The 21275-nt window shown below is 36.8% G+C and overlaps 1 protein-coding gene across 1 annotated transcript; it reads right to left on the minus strand.

The window, feature by feature from the left end:
• Positions 1-1137: 1137 nt before the first annotated feature.
• adm2a (adrenomedullin 2a) lies at positions 1138-8818 on the minus strand. Its single transcript, XM_066667995.1, has 2 exons — positions 8702-8818; positions 1138-1666 (listed from the first exon to the last, which is right to left on the minus strand). Exons 1-2 carry the CDS (start codon positions 8779-8781, stop codon positions 1222-1224), a joined length of 525 nt encoding a protein of 174 aa, XP_066524092.1. The 5' UTR covers positions 8782-8818; the 3' UTR covers positions 1138-1221.
• Between the last annotated feature and the right edge of the window lie 12457 nt (positions 8819-21275).

Genomic DNA, 21275 nt, shown 5'->3' on the forward strand with positions numbered 1-21275 from the left:
GAAATTTGTTCCAGGAAAATCAGTTAGTCAGTCTGCGTCAGTACCCGCTGCACCACCATGCCTTACTAAAGCATATAAGCATTTTTGTATGCATAAAAAAGCGTATTTATATTTTCTTGGACATCCTCTCAACTGCTATTATATTTCTAAAGTAGTAATACAACATATGTAATTTCTGTGTTTAATTTCTCTTGTTTACATGTATGTTTGTGTGCATTTAAGCACCTGTTTCAAAATATATTGAAAATTTTATGAAGATAAGCAGAACACTTGTATTGTACTAGTGGATTACAATTAAATGTATAGAAATTAATTAATATAACCTACTTGTTAAGCAAGCATTATTGTGTGATAAACCTAGCTTAATAATTCATTATTTATATAAAATTAACTGTTTTGTTTTGGGTTTTTCCTTTTTTTTATTTGACCTGTCCATAAAAAAAGTCTAATCAAGCCTGAGAGGTTGTTGGGTGATTATGAGAAGCAAGTTTGTTTGTGGGTGGCCTTGAACTCAAAAGCCACTTGATCTGTCTCATCTACAGAACATGGTGATTACTGCCCTATGCTGTCACTGGAGAGTTTTTGCTCATAGGATGCAGGCTGGGAGTGAAGAGGTGGGAGGGTTGAGCACAAAGACTTCTTGGGAAATGCACTGGCATTGATTTGACAGAAACCCCTTTGCACTCCTTTATCAAATCCACATTACAGGCTTAAACACTGTGATCACTGATGTAGAAGTTAATAGCCTTAAATTGAGGCCACCTTTTTTTCTTTTCTTTAGTGCCTAATATAGCACCCCAGAGACCAGTAAACAAATTCTGGAATGGCATTTATAAAAAAACACAAAACAAAAAAACAATTAAACAGGGAGCTAAAGTGACATTTGTATGATCATATTAAAGGGATTAGAACATCTTAGGTTTTTAAGAACCATTAAGAAAATCAGTCCTAGGCTAAAGTCGATGCCCCTTTTTTTTGTAGATACCAGAACAGTTCTAGCAATTCTAACAAATGAATAACATTAGATCCTTCTTGACCAAAAAAGCCACAGTATTTCCTCAAAGTAAAACCCAATGCACAAAGTAGGGAAGAATTGCATTTCTGTATCAGTTTCTATGTTGACGAATATTAGCAGAGATACAAAAGGAGGCAGGACAAATGTAAATAATTCCATTACTATTTTTGCTGGAGTAGCTGAAAAGGTTGGGGTTGTTGCAGATCTCATCCATAACTATGTGGATTGCGAGGGTTCATGGGAGCAGAGTCTTCACGCCCAGTCTGACCCACCAACTGGTACAGGCGGTGACCAAGGTTCTGTATTTGACAGGTGCCCAGGACACATCCTACACGCATCAGCTGTCCATGGTGCTGTTGACGATGACCCCGTATGTATATGTGGCGACGACTTCTTAAAGCTCTCTGATTTGGTCCCTCCCCTTGCACAGTGGATGCTTCTCTTACATGGAAACTGGTGCTGGGGACACGGAAACCACTCAATGGATCCTCAAATGGTGCAGGTGGGTTTCTGAAGAGTAGGGCTTGCCACAAAGCAGTTTTATCCAAAAGTACATGTGGACTGACAGCAGGTTTAATAGAGCCTAGATCAGATTCTGGGTTGATAAGACTTCTTTCTCTCAGTTTATATAGCCTTGTCAAGAAGTACAACCTGTAGAGAAAAGAAACAAGCCACAATTAGCACTGGATGTGTCACAGACTCTGGTAGCAGCATTTTTAGGGCAAATAATGTTTTATTATAGGTTGCAGTAAAGATAACGCTTGTGTGATAGTTAGAAAATAAATTGCCAAATACACAAGCTTGTATGTGCAAATATTAATTTTATGGAACTATTCCATAATTTTATAACAGATTATTAATGTTGTCTGTTAAAAGCAAACATCTACACATGGCAAACTCTACAACTTGTGACCAGCACTCAGCCAGTGCATGACTCTCTCTAGTCATTAGCTAGAGAGCACTTCAAATTTACGCTGCCCATAATACAGAGGACATCTGTTCTCTGTTTGAAAATCACACAGGCTCTTAAGACTTGACCTCTGCAATTTGCCCACATCCATTATGGCGTGTTTGCACTTGGCCTAAAACAAATTTGCCATATGAAATGTTCATGCTAAAACATCCACCATTTTAAAGCCCTTGGCCAAACAACACTGGACAAATTGACAAAATGGCACCTGATGATTATGCAATGAAACTGGGAAATAGAAAAAACTCTCTTCATTTTCAGGTTTTGTTATAAAACAGATATCAATTCTCCCTCAACATCTATGTGTATTAAACCTAGTCCACTACATGTAAATTAGGTTACATTTATGTTTATTCAAGTAAATCTTGTCTACAGTGAAGAGCAGGATCCACTGACTAACAAAGCTTATTTATTTTAAAGCTAAAAATCACTACATCAGCAATATTTACATGACATATATTCTTCACAAGCTGATCATTACATTTCACAAACCTAATATAATTGAGGTTTATAAGTTCATGTGGCAGTGCTTAACTTTTCTTTGAGCATGGTCCAGATTTTCTCTGGCCTTCAGTTAGTAAGCTTAAAAGAGCTAATCTCCCCATATACTTCTTCCCTTTTCTGGAGCATGATCAAAAGTCATCAATGTTTGCTAAATCCTTTAAAGTCCTCCTCTTAGATTATGTTGTGTAAATCAGATCCATATGCCCAGGTAAAAACAAGCTAAACCTGTTGAAAAAGCAACATCTTCATATAGTTTTGTGGTGCTTTAATACACTTTGACCATCACCAATCGTTGCTGATAGCAAAAAAAACTTTGGCAATTAATGGATTGGATTTGACTGTTCCATCCGGCTGGTATTCAAAGGATTTTGAACTACCATGACATTTGATCTGAAGTTCTGATGCATGTATGCTTTGTGCAAGGGACTAGCAGAGAAAATTACCACCTAGAAACCCAATTCATTTGAGCATATTGGGGAAACTTAATTTGGGAGACTTTGAAAAGCCTTCCCAGAAGAACCAAAGTAAGGAAAGCCTGGGTCTCAGGGGTAGAAAAAACAGTTCTGCTGAATCATAGTGACCAGGTTCCACAGCATGTTTTATTATGATTTGACATTCTGTCTTTGCTTAGTTCATTTAACCACTGGATTTGTTAACATATGTTTCTGGTGTGATGGAAATGTACCTTTTTAAATAGTCACCGTTGGCTGCTAAACACTCATGGCAAGCCCCAGTGAAACCCTGTGATGTCTTTGTGGTATAACTGCTCAGGAGTATTATAACATGGAGAAATTGGAAAAAGTGAAGTAAATGGCATTTAACTAGCCCTCACTCTTACTGCATTTGAGAGGGCGCACTTGAATCTGCTTTAGCATGTTCAGGCTTGTGCGCTCCTTCTAACACTGAAGCTGTAATATGTAATACGTAATGTCAACTGGACATGCTGACCCATGGAAAGATAGGTAATAATTTAAATGAAATATCAACATGTGTGTTTAAAATAACCAACTGGAAAATTAATATAGTACTTTCAGGTCTTTGACCAAATATTTGATTTTGGCACACCAAGCTAATGTCTTTCTCCATTTACACTGGGATGTTTTCTACCATACCAATTCCTATCCTAACTAGAAGAGAAGAGATACACTGTAGCAGTTTGGATTTTAAGGTTAATAAAATACAAAAAATATTTTGATTACAGTTCAGGAATGTGTAGAAACATAGTTAATGGGTGACAATTAAATTAAATCAAAGTTGTTGAAATTCGTTCTACATTGCCTTAAGTGGGCTGGCGTGGTCAAAAATCCAGATCCACCATTAGTTAACAATGTAATTCTTGTTTGTATGGAGACAAACATAATGTAGGGAAAGATAATTGATTGCAACTTTCAGGGTGCTATGTAAATGATAAATCTCTAAAAATTGTTCTTGCCTGTAAGCCTGTAATGAAGGTCAAATTTGTAATGTTCCGAAGCCTATCCAGGCTTATTGGGCCCAGGGCAGGAACACCATTCCATCACTCGCAGGGCACCACACATTCGCAAACCCATAGTTATGGACTTTTTTGCAAAGACAATCTATGTACCCACATGTGAGTTTTAGCCTGTGGAGGACGCTGTGTGACAGCGACACAACCTGTTGTGCCACAGCACTACCTGAAAAATCTGCAATGGTCAGCTCTTTTGAACGAATTAATTGTTGATTAATTAATTCAAAAGGTATTTGTTGACAATGCATTTCAAGTGTAAATTTCCCCAGAAAACAGGATTTGATGGTATTTGAAAATTCAAAGGTCCTGTTACTTGCTCTCTTGTGGTTCAGGTTTGAACCTCTTACCACTCAATCTATTCCCAGAGGACAGGCTTCAGTACAATGCATAAATAAAGGCATGGCAAGTCTTAGCAGCTAATCCACAATGGAATTCAGCCTGACTGCTAAATATTTCATCTGTCCACCAGAAAGGGTTTTGAGATCAGTGCAAAAGGTCTTTTTCTGGTAAAACAGAACCAATTAACTTCATACAACAAATAAAATTATCAAATTTCTGGAACTGTTCTAAGGCAATGAGAAATTTACGTTCTCTGCTCAAAAAACACCAAAGTATAATAAAAACAAAATTATAATAAAAACTAAATTTACCAAAATGAGAATCTATGCAACTCAGTGAAAAGTAGCAATTACAACTAAGCATTCTTTATCTAATCCTACTGAACAAAAGCTTCTAAAAACACTACAGCTTAAGCTGTTCTGTGTCAAGATAAGCAATACCCTTGACCTATAGTTAACTTAAACATTGGTTTTAGATTCTGTTTTACGTTATTCTATGTAATACTAGCATAGGAAATCAGTCAATGGTCTTAAAATACTGTTGGGAATCAAAGTGCTGGGAATCAAAGTGCTATATGATTCAGGTCCACTTATTAATGCACTTTTGACACTGGCTTGAGCCTCGAACCACATGAGACATTCTTCAGTCTTGACAGACTGCCTATTACTTCAAACTAAGCTAACCTTGTGTTTCCCGTGACGCAGATGTGAATACTAGCCACCATTTTGAGGACTTATTCATTACTCAACACACAAACAAAAACAGGGACATTTAATTTTTTTTTCTGGCAAAACACTTATAAGTTACAATTCTCATTTAGACATTACAATTAAAGAAATATATGTGAGGAACCCTAAGACATTTATCCACATTACAGTTGTAAACAGAGTTGTCCCAGAAAGCAATAGATGTTTGGCCCAAATATGACCCACATCTGCAGATCTCTTATGGCCCACATTTGGCCTTGTATGTGAGTGGTGTCTAAGTATGAGTCTGGCTGCCTCAACTGAGCAACAGGTCCACCTAATATGGGCCGGATATCAAGTCTCACATCAAGGCTTGTGACAGATGTTCCCATGTCTGGGCCAAAAAACACTTGTGGGTGTGTGAGTGCCAGTACCATTATTTTATGACCTACATTATACACTACATAGGGTGTAGGGTGATATTTGATATTTTGCCTTATTTTCTGGGGCATGAAAAAAAAAGTCAAAAAAATCATAACACATTGTCACACAAGGACAAATACTTTGTTCAACTTTAATCCATAATAGAGAAATCATTTATGTAGAGAGTGATGATAAAACTTTATCCTCCAAAAAGTGAAATAACACAATTATTGAAGTTTGTATAGTCTGTTTTAAAAACTCTCACATATTTGGTCAGAAGACCAATGAAATACATTGGAGGCTAACAAGCTAACAATTTAGCACTTGCTTCTAACATGAAAATATTAATATAGCTAGCATAGTTAGCTATTTACGTATTTGCTGTGCTGTGAAGCCAGACAGACAGTCTCCAAAATGACAGCCATAACAAAAAATAAATAAAAAAAATTGTGACTCACACCCAATGACACACTGCTTAACCTTCTAAGGCTATGTTAACATTAACAATTCTGACATTTTCCTTAGATTGTTTTGCTTATCTTGACAAATCTCATTCATAAATGTTAGTGACATGTGAAAGTGAAATGTGTCTGTCTGTAATGAGACAGACTCTGTCCATGAAACAGTATTCAAGCACACACTGATCCATTTACAGAGCTCCAACTCAAATGGATATCTAAGCCCTGTGTTTTGCACAACATAGGCCCTTAAATAACAGTTTCTTCTCCCAAGTCCAACACAAGCTGTGCAACACAAATCAATTTATTTTTAGCCATAACCTGCACAGCTCCTTTCCTAACATTCAGTATGTTATTTTGGTGCAGAAGCTGTAGTTTCATCACCCGCAAAGTGCACTAAGCACATAATAATTTAAGACAGTCTGCATGTCGATGCTTGTGCTGGCTCACAAATCAAATACATATCAGATTTAGGACCACATATGAAACTGAATCAAATCTGAATGGAAAAATTGGATTTGACATTTCTACACAACCCTGAAAATAATCAGATCTCAGTTACATTAAAGCAAAAAAAACTTAATTGGAAATAAATACTCAATAAGCTATGTAATGCAGACCATGGTGGGTAAAAATTTTAGATCCTTAGCAGTGTGTGTGCACTTGTATAAAAGTCACATATATGTTACGTACACAGACACACAAAGAAAATCAGGAAAGTACAATGGTATATTGATGAAAGATTAACTTGAATGTAGTGCTGAATCCATTACCTGCAAGCCAGAAGAGGGCACACAGACACTGCATTTTTGCCAATCCATTTGATATACTATATCACCAGTGCACACAAAACACTCATGCTAGGTATGGATAAACATGAAAACTGCTATTCTCTGGAATCCAGCCATTGTTTAATGCTATATTAATGACTGAATGACTCACACTATTTGCTTTATTGACTTTTTGCCTAGATACAGACAAACAAGAGCTTGATCCTGAGAAGTTTTGAGGTTCTAACTTTAACACTATAGGAGCTAAAAATGTTGTATCCAAGGAGGTTACTAAGGTATTTATACTGTGATTATCAATTAGTGTGTGTGTGTGTGTGTGCTGAGTTCTGAACTAGTTCATTTGTGTCAGTGTAATGTAAACAGGTTGAATTTCCTGTGGTAAACCATATCATATTTGTACACCAAAACCTTTAGAAAACCACAAGAACATGATTTTTTTGCATAGGATCTATAGTCTTGCATATTTCGGTGTCTAACTTCAAGCTTGAAGCAGGACTAGCTAACCTTTTAAACTTGTTATGATCAATTCTTATTCAAATCAATGGAGAATTCGCTCATCCAGCCAGTTGACCTCACTACAAACAAACACTCAAAGCTTGGAAAATAGCTCCCAAATTACTTAACTAGTGGCATTATTTAGGCAAGACCACACTGGCAAAAGATTTTTTGCAAAAAGAATGTATATCAACATAAGTTTTTTTATAGCAGTTAAAAAAAACTCAAGAACATTTTCTAAAACCAGTACTCACGTGAAAAAATTACATTTGAGACTGTGTACCCTCCTTATTGCTGAACAAATTCTGATAATTTAGTTAAAACTGTATGGTGAAACAATATCATATATGCAGGTGTTAGAAATAGGGAACGTATCTATTTTTTAAGGTTTACTAAGTTTCTAGGTGAAAGTAAAAGGATTTTAGAAGAAAATACGCTGAAAAGAGGAATCTAACTGTTTTGACTGAGAGCTCTTCATGTAGGAATTTGTGAGAACGTGTAGATATTTATGAGAAAATGGGTAATTTAAATTTTACCTTTTATTTTAAAATAAACACAGGACAGGATAAAATAAAGACAGGAAATGGTGTACTAAGATATTCTGCAGTGATTTTAAAGTAGTTCCATTAGAAGCTGTTATTGGAATACTTCAACTTTTTTCCATTGTTTCAGTTTGTCAAAGTATAGAAGTCCATTTCCGCTACACAAAATAATTTAAATTTCATTAATATGCAAGTTGCTATCTCAATATTTCGAGATACTATCTCATTATTTTGAGATACTAAGTCAATATATTGAGATAGGATCTCATTATTTAGATAATAAATCAATAGTTATTATATATTATCTAGTATATAATATACTAGATAATACGTATAAAATCTCAATATATTGACATGGTATCTCAAAATAATGAGATAGTATCTCAATTTATTAACTTAGTATCTCAAAATATTGAGATAGCAAATTGCATATTAATAAAACATAAATATTGGTGCCTTTTTGTATTATTTTATTTGGCGGAAACTTCAAATATCAAAGCCACAATAAAAAACAAATGAAGAAATGCATGTAAACCAGTACTAGTCCTGTAAACACTGGTTTGGCAGGTGAGACGCGTGCGTTTCTACCGGCACGTATCTCTCTCTCTCTCTCTCTCTCTCTCTCTCTTTGTGTGTGTGTGTAACTCCGGGCACTGTAACTATCCTAAAACCGATATTATAACTGATGTATCACTGAACACATACACACTATAACTCCTTAGAGAAAAAATGATAAGTTAGATGTAAACTGTGGGTAAGTGACACGCGGATCGGAACAAGATACAAAATTCTATAAAAAGTTCTAAATCAATCAGCCACCGATGTCTGGCACACCATTTCATACTTAGGTAAATCAAAACGCATAATCATCGCAATGAACGAGTTTCTAAGCGCTAACGCTGATCATTAAGCTCCTTCTCGTTTTTCCTATTAATACATTCTTTATGTAAATCCTATAAGACGTTTTAGAAACGTGTTTGGGTTCCTACCTTTCGCCCAGATTAAGCGCCTGGAGCTTCACGGGCAGCAGGCTGATGCAATACACAGTTAGCCAGAGAAGAGCCTTCATGGTTACACTCCCTTACACGCCCCCCGGGAAGCAGGGGTCTGCCGGAGCTCCTGGACGATAAACACTAACTCTGAGAGGAAAACTATAGAGTTGGTGTTGGTATCCTGGTCGGTGTAACAGTCCTTAAAAAAAGAGAAGAGAAAAATGGACTGACATCCACCATAACATTTCTTCTTACTTATAGTCATAAATTAAATGGTGGAAGAAAATGAATCCGTTAATCTCCTGCACATCTGTGTTATTTCGTACTAAACAAATACATATAGATGTATGTCTTTCTGAAGCTATGAAAACATTCCTTAAATATGTAAAGTGCATAATATTAAGGGCTATGTGACACCAACCTTTTTTGTATGACTTTTAAGCTCCTTGTAAAGAAAAGAAATTATTAATAATAATAATAAAAAGTTAATTTCGCTCTCACTTTCGTTTGTTTCCCACGACCACAAACTTGCCGGGTCCTGAACAGAGTGTTAACGTGTGCTTCTGGGTGACGTTTGCCTTAATAAAGTGTGGGCGGCGCTATTTCAAAGGTACACCAAGATGGTATTCATTACTGAAAGAATTGACTGCGCATGCGGAGTTAAACGGACTATAGCTCTATTCCTGAGGTGTCCAAACAATTTTCAAAGGGGACAAGTCTTTCTTTTAGTTTCGAAGTCAGGGGCCAGCTCCAGGGACCTGGAGGTTGTGGGTTCGAGTCCTGCTCTGTGTGACTGTCTGTGAGGAGTTTGGTCTGATGTCTGCGTGGGTTTTCTCCCACGTTCCAAAAACAAACGTTGGTAGGTGGACTGACAACTCAAAATGTGTGTATGTTATTATATTTAATAAAAATTAAACATTTTCTTTATTATATTTAATAAAATAGTATATTTTAAGGGATATAAAGATTTTGAAATTGATTCTTTTTTAATTGACCAGTAAAAATCAGAAAATAGCAGGTAGATTAATTATTTATTTAAATGTTTAAATGAGGTCCTTTATCACTTTGGGCCACCACCCAAAGTTGCCCATTTGGATAAAGGACTTCAAATACCCTCCAGAATCTCAGTCTCATGTTCATTTTTTTTTTTTTTTGTGCACAGTTGCTCAATATGCCATGTTTTCAGTTAAAATTCAAGTGTAAAATCAGTTCAGGCCAGGCTAAAATTATATTTTCCTTACAGTGGGAGTCTAGATCTGTGTTTACGAGGTATATTTGTGCTGGCCCAAAGTAATTGAGGAATTTGAATTCCCTCCAGAATCTCAGTCTCACATTTTTTTTTGGTGCAGAATTTCTCGAAAGGCCAAAGTTAAAATTAAAGTGTAAAATCAGTTCAGGTCAGGTTAAATCCATGTTTTCCTTACCAGGGAGATTAGATATGTGTTTAGGAGGTGTATTCGTGCGGGCCCAAAGTGATTAAGGACCTCAAATCCCTACAGAATCTCAGTGTCACATTAACTGGATTTCAGTGGTGCTATTGATTTGTCCATGAAGCGTTAAAAGCAATGTGCGCAGCATTATGTACACATCAGCCCCTTATATTCACCGCGGCTCACTGAACCTGGATCTGCTAATAAGGAGATAACTTCAGTTTGCAAATAAGAGGCTGTGAATAAGGAGCCAAAGAAATCAGGAGCTGGAACCATCTTCAGCGTTGGACCCTGAACTGGATTAGTGCTTACAGTCAGTGAATGAATTTTAGAGCATTAACTGCTGCAGGATATCAAAAGAGTGTCAAATACAACTTTTTTACTGCAAATACTTCCCTCTCTATTAAAATTGACTGTTCTCACAGTGAACTTTGCTTTTTTTTGTGCTGCAGCCATCACCAAATGTCATTCAGTAAATTACTTGGTTGGCCCAGGGAAATTTTGTATTTATTTATTTATTTATTTGTTTGTTTGTTTGTTTATTTTAACCTTTCATTTAACCAAGCAAGTCATTAAGAACATATTCTTATTTGCAACGGCAGCCAGGCAAGCAGCAACGGCTACTTGAGGAAAGAAAGTTTAAAAGAGGATATATATATAAAGGTAAAGGAAAACAAATTATAAAACATTTGCTTACATGATTAGATGCACAGGAGTAAAAAAAAAAGAATGGCGTTTAACACTAAAAGCGCGAAAGGCACGGTTTTTCCTTAGGGCAAAGATGTTTGTTAATTTAACTATTTATAATCGCCCTTCACAATATGAATTGTTTAAGAACAAAGAACTTTCATTAAATAAAGAAGGCGAGATACTTTCCAGATGTTTTTAACACCAAGTTAGATATTGAAGCTTTCCAAAACTAGCTTTATTCCTAATATGAAACGACGATAACGTCTCTGTATGAACTTACTTCTGTAAAAGTATATAAAAGCAGTAAAGATGTATTAGTGAACTGCTGCAAGTTGTACACAAGGATTTTGTCCTCTTTAAGCAAAAGAAACAAAGCTTGGTAACATTAGCATATTGCTGATAAACAGCTTCACTTAAATGAAATTCAGTAATATCATGCAAAATATTTAAAATATATTCTAATAAAATATTATATATATTATAAATATATATTTCATATATTAGCTATATAAATTGAATGTGTGAGTGTGTGTGTTGCCCTGTGACTCCAGGACTGGCGCCCCCTCCAGGGTGTGTTCCCGCTTTGGACCCACCGCGACCCTGAACTGGATAAGAAGTTACAGATCATGAATGAATGAATGAATGAATGAATCTATATAAATTATTATTCCATGATACATACACTATATCCTCGTTTATAAATATTTTTCAGGCGTTTTAAACCTATCAAACTAACAATTGCTGATATATTGACATTAGTAATATTAATATAGACCCATTAAAACTGTTTAAAATGTTGGCATAGACCTAAATTTGGTTCAAGTTTAAAGGTTTTTATGTCTAAAATGGTTAAAGGAGCTGCAAATGATTTTTTTTAAATGACAGAGAAAACTGTAGAAAACTATATTATATTAAAATGTAATATAATGTAATGTAATAAATATAATTACATATTAGGTTTACTGACCAAATATTGGACAAATGTCTTATGAAGCAAACTTTTCAAAAAATAATTACAGTTTATATTTCTATTATGTTAATTAAGCAGCACTTAAATTATGAACTGTGTATTACCTTGGGCTTTATAGCTTTGACTCTGGTCAGGGTTAACAGGGTTAACTTTAACTCCTTTCACAGCAGTCATAAAATTCAGAATTCTCTTCCTGCAGGTAATGTAGAGAGCTACGGTAAGACCTCCCTTAATCTCTATGCACTACAGGTGGTGTTGTTATTACAGCAGGTATATGTAGCTTGTAGCTACTTTGTGGCTATATTTTAGAGTTGCATTTACTCACTGCATCACTCTACCCCATCCGACAGTGGAAAAAACCACCATGGGTTCTCCATGCTCAGCACAGCAGTGACACTTACAAGACAGCGTTGATGGTGATGTTAGTGTTGTTTATTGATGGTGTTGATATCAATGTTGATGATGGTGTTGACAGTGGTGGTGGTGATTATGGTGTTCAAGAAGGTGTTTCATAGTAGTGTTTAGAATGGTGCTCATGGTCATGTTGAAGGTGATGTTTGTGGTGATGTTCACAGTAGTGTTTATGGTACTGTTCAAAATGTATCAGTCAAAGTGGTGTTAATGAGGTCACTGCTGGATTGAGAGTGTTCCTCCAATCAAGAACATCTGACCAATTACATCTGTGTGATCAGAAACTGATCCTAGATGACTAGAACAGATGAGCTATAGTCTCTAAATGTACACCATAAAAGTGGAATTAAAGAAGGGTTTCTGATGTTGGGAATGTATACAGTGTCAAAACAGCACTGAGACAGTTCTTTTACAAACTTTAATGTGTTTTGCATCAATATATTTATTTTTCAGACATCCTTGCTTTACTGGAAGAACAGACCGACACATTTTCAAGGTTTGTTGCACTATAAAACCACAGTGACTGACTTTTATACATTTATTTACATTTGTCATTTTTGTTAATACGTGGGTTTAACTGAGTAATTGGATCAGAAAATTGAATGTTCTGTGGAACCCAAAATTTAGGTATTAATAGTCTTTGTATTTTCTCTAAATCCACATGATGACACCATATATACAAACCGGATTCCAAAAAAGTTGGGACACTAAACAAATTGTGAATAAAAACTGAATGCAATGATGTGGAGGTCCCAACATTCATTTATTCATTTCATTATCTGTAACCACTTATCCAATTCAGAGTTGCAGTGGGTCCAGAGCCTCCTCACAGAGAGTCACCCAGAGCGGGAATCGAACCCACAATCTCCAGGTCCCTGGAGCTGTGCGACTGCGACACTACCTGCTGTACCACCATGCTTCCTGAGGTGCCAACATCTAATATTTTATTCAGAATAGAACACAAATCACAGATCAAAAGTTTAAACTGAGAGAATGTATCATTTTAAGGGAAAAATATGTTGTTTCAAAATTTCATGGCGTCAACAAATCCCAAAAAAGTTGGGACAAGGCAATTTTTTTCCACTGTGTGGCATCCCCCCTTCTTCTTACAACACTCAACAGACGTCTGGGGACAGAGGAGACCAGTTTCTCAAGTTTAGAAATAGGAATGCTCCATCATGTCTAATACAGGCCTCTAACTGTTCAATCGTCTTGGGCCTTCTTTGTCGCACCTTCCTCTTTATGATGCGCCAGATGTTCTCTACAGGTGAAAGATCTGGACTGCAGGCTGCCATTTCAGTCCCCGGATCCTTCTCCTACGTAGCCATGATGTTGTGATTGCTGCAGAATGTGGTCTGGCATTATCTTGTTGAAAAATGCAGGGTCTTCCCTGAAAGAGATGACGTCTAGATGGGAGCATATGTTGTTCTAGAACCTGAACATAGTTCTCTGCATTAATGGTGCCTTTCCAGACATGCAAGCTGCCCCTGCCACAAGCACTCATGCAACCCCATACCATCAGTGATGCAGGCTTCTGAACGGAGCGTTGATAACAACTTGGGTTATGTTCTCTTCTTGCCCTGCAGATAATCCTGAGAGAGCAGCTCACCATGGGTTGTCATTAAGTCTCCTATATAGGAAAAACTGAGCATTTCGATTTCCTGAGTTTCTTGTAAAAGTTAGCACATTATTTTTTTTCCTTTACATACACATTCATCATGATTGCAAGATTAAAACACATATACCTTATATTTAGTTAATAAACATGAATCATTCATTCATTCATTCATTATCTGTAACCGCTTATTCAATTCATGGTCGCGGTGGGTCCAGAGCAGATGCGATTGCTCTAAGACTGCAAGGGAAGCTCAGCTTACCCTAAAATGTAAAAAAAATAAGTGATCAAATATATACTGTTGTGTGTACATGTCATTGAATAAATATGCTAACCCTAACGCTTAGCGTCTCTGGGGGTCTATGGGGTAGTGGGCTGGCCTCGGCTGGCCCGGACGCTCAGCTTCTGCATGATGATTGGATGATCTGTCTGAGGCTGAATCCCTTTTTGATTGACAGCGAAATGAGCGATCCTTTGGTGTAAAGATCCGTGGGAGCGTTACATTTTCATTCTGTTCTGAGTTGAACCAGAGACGTTCTTAATCCTCTTAGCGGCATTTTCTTTGTTAAAAACGACTAGCGACAAATCACGCTTCTATTTTTGTGGGGTTTTTTAGACTGACTTCTATCACTCTTTCTGTCCAGTGGGTGCTGCTGAGCCCCTCCACCGTCACAAAGCACTCACAGGCGGACACACTTTACATGGGCCAAGGCCGTTTAAGCAGCCTGGCTCTGCTGGCCATTGAGAGGACACTAGTCAAGTCCCTAGAAAAGACGCCTTGTTGGTAAACAAACCGACACATTTTATGATGTAGGCCGAATTTGAGCTTCCCCTCCTTGAAAGACCAGCTTCCAACACTGGTCCAGAGCCTACCTGGAATCATTGGGCGCAAGGCAGGAATATACCCTGGAGGGAGTGTAGTGGAGTATGGACCAAAGATAGATTTGGACAGATCGAAATGAAGAAATGAAAAGTTTTGAATTAAAACTTTTCCATTCTGAAGAAGACTTTTCGTCTGCAACATAGCAGCCCCACACACATGCACACACCCAATCTAAAACATCAAAGAACCCTTTAAAGTAACACATGGCCCCAACACCCCCCTTCTCTCTTTTAACTAACAGGAACACAGAACAAAGAAGAGAGCTTTTATAATCCCGTTTATGACGAAGTGGCACCTCAATGTCTCAGTCCTTATCTCGAACCACTAAACGGACAGCCCAGATGGTCAAACTGATTGAACTCGGGTTGACCTCTCGTTAACCAACGCATGGACCAACAGCGACACCAAATGGACACTGGCGAAACTACGCCTCGCTCGGGGTCGCCGAAACCATAACAGAAAATAGTCGAACTCTGAATTATTCGTGTATAAATAAATGTATTAATGTCACTTTCTGTACCCTCAGATGAATGCCTACCTCCTAATGAAATGTTGTATATTGTGGATTGTTTCTATCATGAAGAGAAATCCTACCTCTGAATAGTATTAAACGAATTAATATTCTTTCCCCGCATAGCATCATAAATGGGACGTAAAGATGGAACCTTATGTAAACGTTTGATATTAATAATCCAGTGTACTCATTGTTATATGTCGATAACAGGTATAAGAATTTCGATACGCGAAATTCATATTCTTTATGTGTGAATCAATGATTCAAACCCCCTTCGACTCTCTCCCCCTCGCGAGAGTCACGTGAGACTGAATTTGTGTCCAATCAGAAAGAGGACACCTCCCGTTAAGGCGTGACCGCGCCAGCCTTGAAAACACAGAGCAGCAAGACAGAGTTCAGTTCGAAGTTCAACAGAGTTACGAGAATTCAGTCCCGAGAGCTCGACAGAAGTAACGAACCACGAAAGAAAGCGGAAAAGAGAGGACGCCGACGACAACAACAACGAGGAGATCCGAGAAACTTTGAAACAACAAAGAAACGCTTTCGTCTCCACGCCTTACTACACTACAGGAGCACCAGTCCTTCACAGGGCAACACACACACACACACCTTTGAGTCACCAATCCACCTGCAACGTGTGTTTTTGGACTGTGGGAGGAAACCCACTGGGACACCAACTCCTCACAGACAGTCACCCGGAGTGGGAACCGAGAGCTGTGTGACTGTTACACTACCTGCTGTGCCACCGTGCCACCTACACATGAATTAGCAGTGCACAAACCTGTAATACCATTTCTAATCAAACTGTCAACAGTTGATCTAATCTGTTTGAGCTCATTCAGTCTATAGGTGATTAACCTCAGAAGTAGGTCTGGGGCAGTATTACAGAAAGATTCTCTATTTAGCCCTAAGTTAAGATCTGTGTCAGGTTAAGGTTTTTCACAAATTCATATTACAGAAGCAAATACTATCTTATTTTAGGAATTTTATTTTATGTCACAGCTTATCTCTAGTTACAAAATCTTGATCTAGTCAGTCAACATCAACAGTTCAGTCATGACTATTACTTAGCAACCAACCATAAAGTTGGAAAGTGAACAAACACAGTTTTAAAGTGAACACATAATCAATATAATGCAGAGGAACTATAAGCATTACGTGCTATGTCTGCACCTTCCAATATTGAATTCAAATGATAACATAAAATAACAGGTGAATGATTGTGTTTTGAATTACAATGATACATTACACAAAAAAAGCTTTAAAACGCTTGTAAATCTAATAAATACATTCTGATGTAGCATGCAGAATGTCATTCTAACCTGTAAATTATAAAATATAGTGACAAATATTATGATAATTGTCTCAAAACAAATTGTAAAATTAAAATTTCCAGAGTCACTGAGATCAACAGAACTGTTTTAAATGTAATACTTTTTTTTTTCATTCATTTATTCATTGTCTGAAACCACTTACCCAGGGTCGCGGTGGGTCCGGAGCCTACCCGGAATCATTGGGCGCAAGGCGGGAATACACCCTGGAGGGGGCGCCAGTCCTTCACAGGGCAAATTCCTTTTTTTTTTTTATATATATAATTTAAATATATTTTGCAGGCAATTTATTTTAGCTACTGAGACCTTGAATTTCCCCTGGGGATCAATAAAGTATCTATCTATCCATATACAGAATACAAAATAACGTTCCTCTGGGACCATGGTGCAACACAAAACATGAGTGCAGACAGAAACACAAATGCAGCACAAGTACTCTTGCAGACAGACAGTACAACACAATACAGACAAAAGACATTTTGTTTCTTTCAGACATTTTATTAGATTTTTTAGCATTTATTTTATAGCTATCATAATTATTTAACTAAGGAACAAGGCTAGGCATTTTCAAGAGATGTTATACAAGTATTTTAGATCAATATTAGTCTCCACCACAGACGCTCCGCCCACAAATAGCATTCTAAATGGCTCTCTTTGCATCCAGGTATATGCACATCTGTGTTATCGTTTTGTATGGGCTGTGTTACTGGTCCAATGTGAATCATAAAGATTGCCCCCTCCTACACGTCATGCCAAAAGAGCAGACTTGTGATTGGTATTTTTACGTGTCAGTCCAATTTATTTTCTGCAGTAGTAGGCAGTTCTTGGCCATTTTAATTAGTGAAATGTACTAGACTTTCCCTAGAGACTCTGTAACGGCAAGACTACATAAATATCTGCATTTGCCGGGGAGATCTAAAACTTTAATTCAAACATTTTTCATTTGATTTGGGTTAGTGTTAGGGTGTTATGTAAATGTAGGTGTCAATGTTGCAGTTGTTACTGGTCAGTCACACTTACCACAGTTAGCGCTATCCTAAATTATTAAATTATTTCTTAAGGCATTGCAGTGGTGTTTTTGGTACTATGACAGATTTAAGAATCTTGATTTTCATGGGATGATAATTTGGGGTATTTTATTAAACAAATAATGATTATTTTGGATATGTTTTAGATTTTGTGTGTGTTGTAAGTCTTATAAAAACATTTTATGGGTTAGTCTTACATATTCACTTTACTTGTGTGAGTTACATTTAAATAAACCTTAAGTGACTAATCAGTTTGGGATTTTTAGGTATTTTATTGCTGAAGCCACATCATGCCTGAAAACATGGACAGTTGTCAAGACCAAACAACAAATAATCTAGGTTTTTATTTTATACATTTAATTCTGTAATGTAATAAAATGTTTGATCAAATCAACTTGCACTGTGCTGAATGGCATTGTCACTGAAGTTAATCATAATTCTTTCATTATTTAAAGTTTCATGTTTTACAAAATTTTGTAATAATACTCCAGTGGCAGTAATATATCTTTGTGAAGTATTTCAGTATTAATGTAGTTTTCTCTTGTGAGATTAATGTAGTTCTCTCTTGTGCATATTCTGGTGTTTTCTCTGACCTACTTAATGCCTGGTACAAACCATCTAATTAACAATCAAAAAATGAAAATACTAAAATATGCAGAACAAAGGGCTAGGAGTGAGAATTTGTGGTGTACTTAAATACAGAAAAACAGTTAATAGTTATTTAATATTTTAAAGTCTAATAAAAAGGAGTTTTCCTTAATTTGTTACTGAAACAAATAGTGCACATCTCATTATTTCCATGTTATAATGCAGTTATCTTCAGTAAATTAAAACTGCTGGAGGACAAACAAATCTGAAATGCCAGTGTGCGGACCTGGGCCAGAGCTGATCCAGATGTATATCCAGATCCGGATGTGGCGACCAGATGTGGCCTGCATTTGGGCCGTAGGAGTGATGATTTACTGAGAACTGGCCCTACAGTGGGCCAGGGCTGGCCCCGGATCCGTTCCAGTATTGGATCATTGTGCTGATTTTGCAATCTGGGGAGCGACAAGCTGCAGTCTGTGTTTCAAATGAGTTTCAAAGTTGGCCATGCAGAACTGGGCCAAAGCGTTGGCACAATATTTATTGTTTTATTTATTTATATATTTGTCTTATTGCTTGTCCAGGTTTTTTTTTCTAAAAACAAATGTGCATGACGACTAAAATACAAACAGTGCCCAAATACTAAAACATAGATTTTCTCTCGTCCGAAGCTGGTATCTGGCAGAAGATAAGCTCTTGTAATAATATGGTGCAAATGTGTGGTGCATGAATGGCAGGATATTTGCACGTTTGTCTATGCTTGTTTACTCAATGCCAGCCAAAGAGCAGACGCTACAGAGTTCAATAAAAACAGGAAACATTTTCACCAATCTGAGAAAACCAATAAATCAAGATCCAAAATACAAAAGGAAAAAAGCTAATTCTAAAATAAACTATAACGAAAAAGCAAATACATTGGCTAATATATACCCAGCTAACAAATGACGTCCCCTTAACGTTAGCTGACGTTGTATTTTTGTCCTATGCATGAGGTCCACTGTACGTTTTTGAAGGTCACAACATTCTGAGGACATTTATCATCATTAATTCATAAAATTCTCTTTTTATTTAGTTTAACAGGTTGCCTGCAAAAGCTATTTATTTAAGAAAGCTATTTAGTTTACGGAATGAAAGAGCTCCCATAGCAAGCAGACTTCTGAGAACCAACAGGATTTGCTTGAATATTACTTTAAAATGTACACATCCTTCCATTTCACCTATTTGATTTGTTGCTGTAAAACATGTTAAAACATTCAGTTAAAAACATCTAAAATGTGGCATTATGTCTAAAATTCTGTTTAATTACCAGTGGTCCGTCCAGAAAACACTGTGCAAAACATTAGTGGACCTCTTACTTTACCCTCAGTGGAACAACAGTGGTCCGCTATCTCCTTGCTATCAAGGTATTTACCTACAGGCTCCAAAGATTGCAATAATGATTTGTCATCCAGCTGACCAATGAGGAAATACTACACATTTCGCAGCAATACCTGTAATTGCAAAGTTGTTAAACACTGAGCAAACTGTAACACATTAAACCCTGATGCTACAATTATGTGACTTAATATGATTTTTTAAAAATGTGTCCATAGACCACAGCACAAAATTAATAATCTTCTCCAACCCCCCTCGGGAAATGTGTGAAGTTTTATAAAACGCAGGGAAACACAGCTGTAAATTACAGGCTAATTTAAAACAGGCTCCAATGGAGTGATTTTTGAGAACAAAATAGAATCAAGAGCAGATTATACTTTGTGAGTGCAAAACAGAAATTATTTTTATTTTTTTTTTTGCTTCTGAGCTCTGAAACAAATTTCACGTGTGGGAGGGTCTTAGAAAAAGGCGTTCCCCTAGCCACGCCCACCCCGCTAGCTTTCATGGTTTTCATTTTTCAAACATGGTGGAATGAGCTTTCCCACACGAATTCAAGTTCTCCGTCGCTTTGGTGGATTTTCAGAGTTTTGCATTTGAATAACAGAGGATTAGAATGAGCGGACATTTGCGACACCTGCTATCAGAAAATATAATTACATCTTTGATATTCAGGAGGAATCACAAATGAGCTCATGCTTGATAAAAATGATTTCAAGAATTTCATTTATAAAAATGATAGTTCTGGGGAAAGGTCATAAAGGGAAGAGTTCTATCATTCTGTTCATCGCAAACAGTTGTTTTCTTCGGGTCGGTGCTTGACTGGTGCTTGGGGTTTCCAGACATCACAGCTTCTAATCACTCTCCACTTGTCTTTTATAATAAGATGAAATAAAAACATGAACTGAAAATGTATGTACACAGCTGATTGTCTATTTTATTTAATTGATTGAAACATCATTAAAATCACATATATTCCTAGAAAAACTGTTCAAAAGCATATCATTCCCATAAAACACTACTGTTATATAAGTATTTAAATAAAGTGTAGGTTAAGACCTTTTTACAATTAGAGGGGTGCTTTTCAAAACTGAATTTTAGCATGAAAAAGTTACAAAATTAGATACAAAAATAAAGATACAAAATTAATTATTAAATAGTAGTATTGCAGATGTTTATATTCCTTCCCAACATCTGTGTTGTCTCTCCATTCAGCTGACTAGAGGTTTAAAAATCTCATGTTTAAAGTAGTTTTTATACCGTCTAGAGATAAAGGGTTACACAGTTTCCTGTGTTGTTGAAACTATAAAAGGACACATTTATTAACACATAATATATAGTAGCATGTTTGGCCAGAATATTATTTTAATTAGCCAAGTGTTTATTTATGGAGAATATATATTCATTCATTCATTCATTCATTCATTATCTGTAACCCTTATCCAGTTCAGGGTCACGGTGGGTCCAGAGCCTACCTGGAATCATTGGGCGCAAGGCGGGATTACACCCTGGAGGGGGCGCCAGTCCTTCACAGGGGAACACACACACTCACACATTCATTCACACCTATGGACACTTTTGAGTCGCCAATCCACCTACCAACGTGTGTTTTTGGACTGTGGGAGGAAACTGGAGCACCCGGAGGAAACCCACACGGACACGGGGAGAACACTATATATATATATATATATATATATATATATATATATGTGTGTGTGTGTGTGTGTGTGTGTGTTTTGATCA

This window comes from Hoplias malabaricus, chromosome 4, assembly GCF_029633855.1.
Source record: "Hoplias malabaricus isolate fHopMal1 chromosome 4, fHopMal1.hap1, whole genome shotgun sequence".
NCBI classification, from domain to species: Eukaryota; Metazoa; Chordata; class Actinopteri; order Characiformes; family Erythrinidae; genus Hoplias; species Hoplias malabaricus.

What these genes read in the sequence shown, in the direction of transcription:
- adm2a (XM_066667995.1), bottom strand. Translation starts at nt 8,781, where the DNA reads ATGAAGGCTCTTCTCTGGCTAACTGTGTATTGCATCAGCCTGCTGCCC. An exon ending in GCGCTTAATCTGGGCGAAAG is followed by an intron (nt 1,667 to 8,701) that starts GTAGGAACCCAA and finishes TTTTCTCTACAG; the next exon opens with GTTGTACTTCTTGACAAGGC.